Source organism: Eucalyptus grandis, chromosome 2 (assembly GCF_016545825.1).
Source record: "Eucalyptus grandis isolate ANBG69807.140 chromosome 2, ASM1654582v1, whole genome shotgun sequence".
Classification (NCBI taxonomy): domain Eukaryota; kingdom Viridiplantae; phylum Streptophyta; class Magnoliopsida; order Myrtales; family Myrtaceae; genus Eucalyptus; species Eucalyptus grandis.
Window position 1 is genome coordinate 42461480 of NC_052613.1, and position 9725 is coordinate 42471204.

A 9725-nucleotide genomic window follows, 5' to 3' on the forward strand; every position below is an offset into this window, starting at 1 on the left:
TTAACGTATAATGTGATTTTTGAATTTTTAATTTTTCAATATAATCTTTGAACTTTTTGCTATATATTTAATTCAGTCTTTGAATTGTATAAAAATGTTCAATGTAATTCTAATCTTAAATAATTATGGAGATATTATATTAAACATTTTCATATAATTAAGAGGTTGTATTGAATATATACTAAAATTTTAAGAATTATATTGAATAAATTTAAAATTCAATAATCACATTGCATATTTGATTAAGATTCAAAAATTATATTAAATAAATTTAAAATTTGGGGACCAAATTGCTTAATGAGCTAATGTTTTGGGCTATTTGTGCTAATTTCCCTAAATTAAATCGGAATTTAAAAAAAAAGGTGGGGGAGGAAAAGGATATTTTCGTAGGCGTGACGTGATATTTCCCGAGAGGTGGGCCGGTGCGAGAGCGTTCACGTGGATCGGATGACGTCGGTAGCCTCATTAAAAAGATAAAAGATATCACGTGACGCCCTCTACTCTATCCAAGTCGAGATCCGATTCCGCGCTGCGGACCGGGTCGACGGGCTCTTGATGATGGGTACCGGCCCGTTAAAAGGCCCATTTCTTTCCTTTGGGTCGAATCTTTTGGGCCTTACAACGGTTGCTTCTTTTTCTTTTTTCTTTTTTGACGCTGGCAATTGCACGGTGATTGGGCAAATACCCCCCCGCCTCCATCCGGATCCACAGTCCAGTGGTGCGAGCCTCACGCCGAGCCTTACGCGATCAACGGTCGTAATGTTGCTTTGAATGCATGGACCCATATCCGTCCAACAGCTGCTTCGATCCTCCAAATTTCTTGTCTATGTCCATCAAACCTTATTATTTTTCTCGAGTTATTATTTCGTTAAATTTATGAAAGAAAAATGAGGACTTGACAAATGAAGTCATCATTTCCACCGGGTGCAAGGCGGATCTATGTAAAATCAACAAGGATTATGATCGTGACTACAAATTTGGACGAGGGGAGGCCCAAGTTGAACCCTCGGCCCCAAACGGATCGACTCAGTTCATGTTTTTTTCGGTGGAAAGACCAGCTCGATCAGAAAGGACAATACAAATTTAGGAGCACAGACCAAATGGAAAGAGGGAGCTTCCTGTCTTTTTGCTTCCTGGACTTGGGCGTCTATTTGGCGTGCACTGGTCTTGAGAGCGAGAGGGTGAGCCCCAGTTCGAGCTGTCACTTATCAAGAGCTTCTCAAGTTGAGGCTGCAGCCCCTCGCAGCGACCAGTTAACCGTCAACAGGTTCGTCCCGAGAAATTCCCCTCGCCGTTCTCATTGCTTTCCCTCTCTTGCTCGCTTTCTGCAGTCCCCATTTCGTCGTCTCTCTCTCTCTCTCTCTCTCTGCTTTTATGTTCTTGAGGGAACTTCATCCCTCTGCCGCGCGCGGCGAACCCAATCCGTCGATTTCGGCGGAAAAATGAGGTTGCTTTTGTAGCGGAGAGCGGAGGAAGAGGGTGTACTTCTGGGGAACTTCGCTTTTTGGTGCTGTTTTTTTATTTTGCTGTGGGGGGTGTGTGCCAGTGCTTGTGCTTTGGAACCCGCAGAGACTAGCCAATCGTATGTTCTTGATCTTCTTGAATTTCGTAACCTCGCCACGTTCCAGAATAAAGAAAGATGTTCTGCTTTTAAATTTGAAGAGCTCGCATGCCCGGCAAAATCGCGGTGGATAGCTTTTTTGTTTTTGGGTCGGAAGGTTGCTGAATTGTCGTTTCCCTTTAAGTGTAAAGTTAGATAGAGAGAGATAGAGGTGACTGGTTTTGCGCACTGGAGAAAGCAAGAAGAGTTTTTGAGGACAAGAATTCAAAATGTCTCGATAAGCCTGAGTTGGGTCACACTCTGCTTGGCCTGGTGCTGCAGTGGTTGTCTTGTTGGATGATGTAGCTGTCTGATATAATTGAACAATGCTAGTACCTGGAGCAGTTGTGAACATAAACAGCGCTAGTATGAAAATGAGAGGTGTTACCAAGTGAGTTTGAGCAGATGAGTGTTTCAATGAATATAATTGATGAGGACTCCCGCAGACTTGATGAACAATATTTTCCTCGTCAGATCAGACAATGCGTCATCTGATTTAAAAATTCAAGTCATTCTGACTTTCTTCTATGTAATTCTAGGTCTTTATTTTGCTGCGCTCAAGTTAATCTGTTTGTCATGGCATCGACAATGGCATCTGGCCTGCACTTTGCAACAGCAAGACCCAATGTATCCTCTTCGCACCGAGCTTTGAGACTGGGTGCCACAATTCTTGGTTATGACAGTAAGGTGGCATCATGGGCTAAGCTTGCTAGTGCTTGTCATCTATCATGTATGCTACCTTTCCGAGGAATTTCTTCGTCATCTGGGTTGAAATCAGCTAAGCCTGTGACAAAGGCCATGTCTGAAGATAGTCAAAGCAAACCTTCATCAGGTTTGCCAATTGACTTAAGAGGTCAGAATTTTCTTCATGTATTCTTCTCTGTATACTTGGTTTTTACCTGCTTAGGTCAATTTGCTTCTTCTTTTATCAAAATGTCCTTTCATCTCTGCATTGTAATTTGCTCCTTGTGGCAATTTGTTATCTCAAGCTGCTGCAAACATTATTCATTAATCAGTTCATATGTAAGCTTCTCGCATCTGGAAAAGGTGTTGGTATTGAAGGCTAGTTATTTTAGTACAGGGAATAATACACAATCTCAATCTTTCCTCCTTTTGGCCCTTTGTGTTTCCTATTTGTGTTGCTAATTTCAGTAGTCACCGGGCTTCTGAAATATCAATAAGCAGACGAGCTTGCAACATGGATGTCATTCTTGGACGAAATGCCAATCTTACAAATACTTTTCAAAATAACCTCTGTTTTTCTCTTGAACAGCCAAACAATTATTTATGTTGTATATCTATGGGCAGCAAAAGCATGGAACAATGGTGTATTTCTTTTTAAAAGATGTTGCAGTAGTTTAAACTGTCTTTATAATGATTAGTAGCTTAACTACTCGTATATATTTGTTTAGTGAGCCAGATTTTTTCTGCTATTATGTCTTCATTTTATCTGTGACAATAAAGTTTTGTCCTCTTTATTTATATGTAGGTAAGAGGGCCTTTATAGCGGGTGTAGCTGACGACAATGGTTATGGTTGGGCAATAGCAAAATCTCTTGCTGCTGCTGGTGCTGAAATTCTTCTAGGCACATGGGTGCCTGTGAGTACAAGTGCTCATAATGCACTTTTATGCTTATACATTTTGGTCCTTTAGGATGTCTGAGGAATCGTAAAAATGCCTATTCATTGGTGGTTAATTTCTTGGTTAGGCTTTGAACATCTTTGAAACCAGCCTGCGGCGTGGAAAGTTTGACGAATCACGTGTGTAAGTTGCTATTGACTATTTCATGTTGCAACCAAAACTGGTAATTTTATTGAATATGTCACACTGATTGCTCAATGTTTTAGATTGCCAGATGGTTCTGTCATGGAGATCTCCAAAGTATATCCTTTAGATGCTGTATATGACAATCCTGACGACGTACCTGAAGATGTAATATGAGAGCATGCTGTATTCTTGAAAAGTTGGATGCTAACTTTAGGACCTAAATGAAGATGATTTGATTGTATTTTTGTAGGTTAAAACTAACAAGCGGTATGCAGCATCCAGCAAATGGACTGTTCAGGTTTGAGAATATCCATTGCCGATTTTATCTTGTCTTGGACAATGGTGAGATTAAGAATAGCGTCTGCTAAAGGGACTGCTAATACATCAAATGAAGACAGTTAATCTCCAGCATCATCGATCTTAACCTAAGTGCACATGGAAAAATGTCCATTCTACATTTTCATTTCTCTTGACAAACAAATTACTTAATGTCACTGCCATCTTGCCACATTTCATGCAATGAGCAAATTTATTGTGTTTCATATGATTAGCCATATTGTTTTTATTATGTTTTGGGCATCTGTGCCCCATTTTTCTTCATCGGATGCTGAAAGTCATATTTTTAAGCAGCCATATAAACATTTGTAGGAAGTAGCAGATTCTGTGAAGCAGGACTTTGGCAGCATAGACATTCTTGTTCACTCACTAGCGAACGGGCCAGAGGTAAACATGTGATTCATGTTCATCTGTTGGTGATTACTTTCTGTTTAGTGAATCTTTTAACTATTTATTTGTCTTTTTCAAAGGTAACCAAACCTTTGTTGGAAACGTCGAGGAGGGGTTATCTTGCGGCAATATCAGCTTCAAGTTACTCCTACGTTTCATTACTCAAGCATTTTATACCAATAATGAACCCAGGCACGTCTTTTTCTGTAATACTGCTCTATGAACAGACTCAGATTGTAAACAATAGTAAATATGTCATGCCACCTCACACATAGTGGATATGATTCTATTCTGAAGACCTGATGGTAATTCTGTAGGTGGTTCTTCAATATCACTTACCTACATTGCTTCTGAGAGGATAATTCCAGGGTACATTTTAACTCTGAATTTATCATTATTACTTCTCCTTTCCATGAATAATCAATAAGCAAGTTTATACAGGTATGGTGGAGGAATGAGTTCTGCAAAAGCTGCTCTAGAAAGTGACACACGGGTAAGTATACTGTTATGCCGTATTGCCATCATTCCTCTTGAGCTCCTACACACAACTTTTGTACATGATTGTGGGTCTCATGACCTGTTCAGGTGCTTGCTTTTGAAGCAGGAAGAAAGAACAAAATTAGAGTGAATACTATATCCGCCGGTACGTTGGCATTTTCGCCCTTGTCATTTTGGAAGCATTATTTCAGAGCATCCAACTTACCTTTTTCCATAGGCCTCGAGGTTTTCTTTCTACAATTGCTCCTTTGTAGAAATATGTGATGAGATCAAAAGAATTAGGTTACTGTGTTCCTAATTATTGCAAAATTCCTGCCTATTTGGTCGACACCAGTCTTTGGTCCTTTTTAGCTGCTGTCTTTCTGAAAATTAGAGGTGGCAGATGTTACTACAATGCACCATATGTGGGGTAGACCTAGCATCTATTTGAATCATGAACAACCAAATATTATTTGAGATTATCAATGCATAACTTTCAGGTCCTTTAAGAAGCCGTGCAGCAAAAGCAATTGGATTTATCGATATGATGATAGAGTATTCCTTGGCCAATGCTCCTTTGCAGAAAGAACTGTCTGCAGGTGCTGTTCGCTGAACTCATCTGTGTTATTCTCTTTTTCGCATTTTTTGGCCATCCTATACTGAAGAGAAATCAATGTCAAACAGAGGAGGTGGGGAACACTGCTGCATTCTTGGCATCACCTTTGGCTTCTGCCATAACAGGAGCCGTTATATACGTTGACAATGGCCTAAATGCCATGGGAGTTGGAGTTGACAGTCCACTATTCGAGGGCCTTGACATACCAAAGGCCAAGCACTGAAGATTACACAGTGGGCGCAGCACTGGAAGTTTTGCCATCTCTGTTCAGTTTTTACTCTCTTTACCGGCACCATCAAAGGGAGGCTCCCAATTCAAGGCTCCAGATTTTGCCCTAGAGCGTTGATCTTCTTTTCTAATAAAGAAGGCACATTGCTTTCCATGAATTGGAAAAAACCATAAACACAAGCCACTAATCCGTCCATTTGTGCTTGCTAGGTTTAGAAAATAGGAATCGCTATGAAACCAATACCTTCACTTAAGTCTTGACAATGACAACTGAAAACAAAGGTGGAGATGATCAGCGTTTGAAAAATTTATCCGTTCTCTGCCATGAAGCAGAACTAGAAAAAGTGAGGACACGTTAGGGTAGAGAGGCTTTCTGGAGTGACCAGTCGTCGATGGTAAGGGTGATCCTCCAAAAAGGCTGATCACTGCAGGAAGAGGACACTGGGCCAGTCGTGAACAAAGCCTAGGGCAAAGTGTTCTTACGGAACAGTATCACCTCAATAAGTAGTCACATAACATGCGTGTGGTCTAGCCCAGAAAACGAGCAACGGCTTAATTCAGCTATTTATGACCAGTAACGAAGATAATGATTTAAGTGTAAACCCACTAGCACAAAGGCCACGGCAAGTCAGCAACTAAAATATAGATTCACTCGGATGGCTTGTTCCTGACATTTGATACAATAATTCTCATAACCAATTCTTCTGATTGAAGAATGACCAAATACAACAAAGTGCATCCTCACATGATTCAAAAACCTAAAATATACACAACAGTTGAAAGGCCTCGGTGAATAACAAAACTTCCCAAAGGAATAGAGGTATGCACTTTGAACTACACACTAAGTTAGGAAAACCTAGACCATCTACGTATATATACATTTATAAATGATAGAAACTATAGCAGCAAACACTGAAGGAGTCTTGACATGAGCCATTATTTCATAGAAGCCCCCTCAATGAAGTTTCCGTTTACATTTTCGGATGGCATTAGCTCTTGATGAAGTGTCGTCATCAACTACAGGAGAGTCTTCAACCACCGATTCTTCCTGTATGACCAAACCACGATTTCTAGTCAGTTTCCTAATGGGTGTTGTGGGTAATACTGATTGAGAATTACATGACACTAAATCTGCTTGAGAAGCAGCCGAGCAGGTCTGCTGCTCACGATGTGGCATCAACTCCTCTCCATGTGGTAGCGTGCTAATCATCATCTATTGCCAATAAGAAAAAGCTATGGTCATATTCCAGTAGATAGAAGAAATACTTTTTCGGTGGAAATGAAAAAGGAAAGTAGAAGAGATCTTGATGGATGAAAAAGAACAAACAAAAGAGACTTGCATTATTTTGAAGGTGCAGATGCATACCTTCCAATCCCTGTAATCAAATCTGAATACAAAATGACCGTAAGCCACTTCACCGGACAGAACAAGACTAGAAACAGGAGCATTTTTGGGTGCTGCAATACAAATAATTAACAGTGTCAAGCAAAGGTGCAGCCACTGGCAATATTGAAGAATGAAACAGAAGTTCATGAAGACGAAATAGATCTTACAAACAAAGTGATAGCCCTTTTCATCCACAGTAACTTCAGCACGCCCATCTTTGACTAGGAAAGACAAAGCAAACAGATTCTCAACAGTCTGTGCAAAAGACTGTCTGTTCAAAATCAAGCTATCAAGTCCAACACGCTTCTTCCTTCTCAAGATCTCAAACATTGTTGACATGTTCTTGTCAGTATCCGTCTTCTTTTCAACCCCAGCATCATCAATCTGTCGCAAACAAACCACTTGACTTTTGTCATCTCAGTCATCTCAGTTCCAAAGATAATACTCAATGCACTTATTTTGAGCCTAAACTTACATGGAAATATAAAAGTCACGCACTTACTTAAGTTGAAAGTGGATCAGCAAGAGCATTGCAAGAGACTAAACTAACCAATAAATCTCACAGCTGAATTCACAGCCCCATCAGAACGAGCAAGAATTAGACAACTAAAATGCAATATTCCAGTAATGCAATACCACCATTGATGATTAACTCACTTACCAAAAATGAAAAAACCTGTTTCTCATGCAATAACTTCATTTACTCTGTCATCATTTGTCCCCTAGCTCATTTGCTCATGGTACCATAGACATGCTCAAGATGCATATTCTTTCAACATAAATATTAATATTGAAAATAAAAAACTAATCTTCCTAATTTTCTCATACGTACAAAGTGAAATTTTTAGCTCTAACAAGTTATGTCATCAGGCAAACCAACTAGATACCTCTGCACGCCTTCTTTTTTAAATTAAAATAAACTATTCCAAAGGTGAAAATACCTCCTCAGGGCGAGAATTTTCAGTTGGCCTCGTATGCCTTCTATGAACAGTAACCTTCCTTTGCTTAAGCTGAGTATTCATTGGTCCAAGCCTATGATAAGGGAAAAAGTCAAAAACCAGGAGAGAATCATGACACTAAAGTAACTGAATGATGATTTTCATGTCATGCAGGTGAAGAGTTCGAGAAGGATAACTCACATGGTACAACAGCCTTGGAAGTTTCTAAAGATAGGTGAAACACGTACACCTAAATCCTTCCAGATAAAAGGGACCTGATCATTTTCACCAATTCCCAAACCTCCCATCGGCTGACCGAACTCCTTGAGTAAGCAATTCACAAAATCCGATGGAGTTATGCCATCACTGGAGTATGATTTCACTGAGCTAACAAGAGTGTTCGCAATGCCTAACAGTGCCTCAGCATCCGCCACTTGCTCCCTCGGCTTCTGTACTGAACAAGTACACGGAGAACGGGAAAAAAAAAACCCACAGTTTCAATACTAAAATCAAATCAACAACCACCAGCAAATTTTTGTATAAAGAAGCAGAACGGCTCTCCAGTCACTAAATACTATAAATTCTGCAAAGGATCATATGGTGTGCTGTCAAATCCAAACCATTGCTCCGGTATAGAACTAAATCCCGATTTCAGTCGCTCACTTGATGGCTCATACATGACATAAGCACTAGAACGAAGCACCTAATGCATACGGAGCAACCATGCTCAGCAACTAATGCTTACAAGCAAACATAATTAAAAACCAAATCTTGGAAGTTATGGGACAATTGATAGCCTTTACCTAGTTCGTACAAGTTCTCCACTTCAGTGATGATGGTAGCGAACTTATCCGAGTCGGCCCTCAGCAAGTCGTCTCTTTCGTCTACAACAACACGACAAAGAAAATCGATAACATCACTCTAAGGGTCAAGAAAAGAGGAGGGGAACAAGAAAACCGACGAGCAGAACAACGGAAGAACAAACTCCAACAAAAAAAAAAAAAAAAAATCAAGGAGCAGTAGCCACCGTTGATGAGGTTCTTGACGGCGAGGTAGTGGGAGCGCAAGACCCTGCGCTCAGAGTCGTCTTGCTCAGTCGCCTGCGACGACGGCTCCTTCTCCTCGCGGTTCCGGCTCGACCGCTCCCTCTTCGCGGCTCTGAGCTGCTCCGGGGCGGCGCCTCCGCCCGCGCCCTTCCTCTTCGAGCCAACCCCGGCGCCGCCGTCGGAGCTCACCGCCTTGCCCAGCCGCTCCCTCTTCACGGCCCCGAGCTGCTCCGGCGCGACGGCTCCGCCCGCGCCCTCCCTCTCCGAGCCGATCCCGGCGCCGTCGGAGGCCGCCGCCTCCGTCAACCGCCCCCTCTCCACGGGCCTGAGCCGCCGCGGGCCGACGGCTCCGCCCGCGCCCGTGGCCCTCGAGCCGATTTCGGCGCCGCCGGAGGCCGCCTCCGCCTCTTTCTTCATCGGCAAGAAACCGATCGAGAGAAAAACCCTAGCAATTGGGGCAGAAAAGCGAAACCCGAAGGTGAAGATTTTGCCGATCCGCGAGCGCGCGAGCGAGCGAGGAGAGAGAAGTTTGAATCGAGTCTCTCTCTTCTTTCTCTCTCTTCTATCGCCTTAAATGCTCATTTTTTTCCTTTTTTTTCTTTTTTTCTGCTCTCGCTAGTTCTATATTCCCTTTTTTTGAAGGCTTTATTATGACTGATTTACAGCTGTAATTTCGTGACGGGTTTGCGCGGACAATAAATTCTCGATGGGACGATTGGGAAAGCCAGGCCAGCCGCGGGCGGAATTATAGCCATTTCAGAATTTTGAATTTGTCCGATCTTTTTTTTTTGGTCCCGAAGTGCTCGATGACATGACCGGCAGGGTATGTTAGAGCGTTCGATAGCTACCGACTTACATGAGGCAAGATCAGGAAGGGCACGTCTCCTTTGTTGATGCTACAAAAGTATACAATCCATTCGTCGTCAATTGAAATTAGCCA

General features: G+C 41.8%; 2 protein-coding genes across 4 annotated transcripts; one reads left to right on the forward strand and one right to left on the reverse strand.

Moving 5' to 3' along the window:
• The first annotated feature begins 1085 nt into the window (after positions 1 to 1085).
• Positions 1086 to 5721, forward strand: LOC104432956 (enoyl-[acyl-carrier-protein] reductase [NADH], chloroplastic). 2 transcript variants are annotated; one of them, XM_010045555.3, is made up of 13 exons: positions 1086 to 1267; positions 2140 to 2453; positions 3090 to 3199; positions 3309 to 3364; positions 3448 to 3532; positions 3618 to 3665; positions 4016 to 4090; positions 4174 to 4285; positions 4411 to 4462; positions 4535 to 4586; positions 4679 to 4736; positions 5071 to 5169; positions 5255 to 5721. In XM_010045555.3, exons 1-13 carry the CDS (start codon positions 1101 to 1103, stop codon positions 5407 to 5409), a joined length of 1383 nt encoding a protein of 460 aa, XP_010043857.2. In that variant the 5' UTR covers positions 1086 to 1100; the 3' UTR covers positions 5410 to 5721. The 2 variants fall into 2 exon arrangements, with proteins under 2 accessions (XP_010043857.2, XP_010043860.2); XM_010045558.3 differs by lacking the exon at positions 1086 to 1267 and adding an exon at positions 1301 to 1582.
• A 283-nt stretch (positions 5722 to 6004) lies between these two features.
• On the reverse strand, positions 6005 to 9339 carry LOC104432957 (non-structural maintenance of chromosomes element 4 homolog A). Of its 2 annotated transcripts, XM_039305856.1 has the most exons (8): positions 8767 to 9339; positions 8543 to 8623; positions 7941 to 8193; positions 7743 to 7833; positions 6969 to 7185; positions 6781 to 6872; positions 6534 to 6627; positions 6005 to 6462 (listed from the first exon to the last, which is right to left on the reverse strand). In XM_039305856.1, coding segments are annotated over exons 1-8 (1266 nt in total). In that variant the 5' UTR covers positions 9203 to 9339; the 3' UTR covers positions 6005 to 6460. The 2 variants fall into 2 exon arrangements, with proteins under 2 accessions (XP_039161790.1, XP_010043861.2); XM_010045559.3 differs by having other exon boundaries at positions 6005 to 6627; positions 8767 to 9338.
• Between the last annotated feature and the right edge of the window lie 386 nt (positions 9340 to 9725).

Coding starts and splice junctions, on each gene's coding strand:
- LOC104432956 (XM_010045555.3), top strand. CDS start 1,101: ATGGAAAGAGGGAGCTTCCTGTCTTTTTGCTTCCTGGACTTGGGCGTC. Junction 2,454..3,089: donor TTTGCCAATTGACTTAAGAG/GTCAGAATTTTC, acceptor ATTTATATGTAG/GTAAGAGGGCCTTTATAGCG. Junction 4,587..4,678: donor CTCTAGAAAGTGACACACGG/GTAAGTATACTG, acceptor TGACCTGTTCAG/GTGCTTGCTTTTGAAGCAGG.
- LOC104432957 (XM_010045559.3), bottom strand. CDS start 9,202: ATGAAGAAAGAGGCGGAGGCGGCCTCCGGCGGCGCCGAAATCGGCTCG. Junction 8,194..8,542: donor GGAGAACTTGTACGAACTAG/GTAAAGGCTATC, acceptor GTACTTGTTCAG/TACAGAAGCCGAGGGAGCAA. Junction 7,186..7,742: donor AAAATTCTCGCCCTGAGGAG/GTATTTTCACCT, acceptor TGTTTGCGACAG/ATTGATGATGCTGGGGTTGA.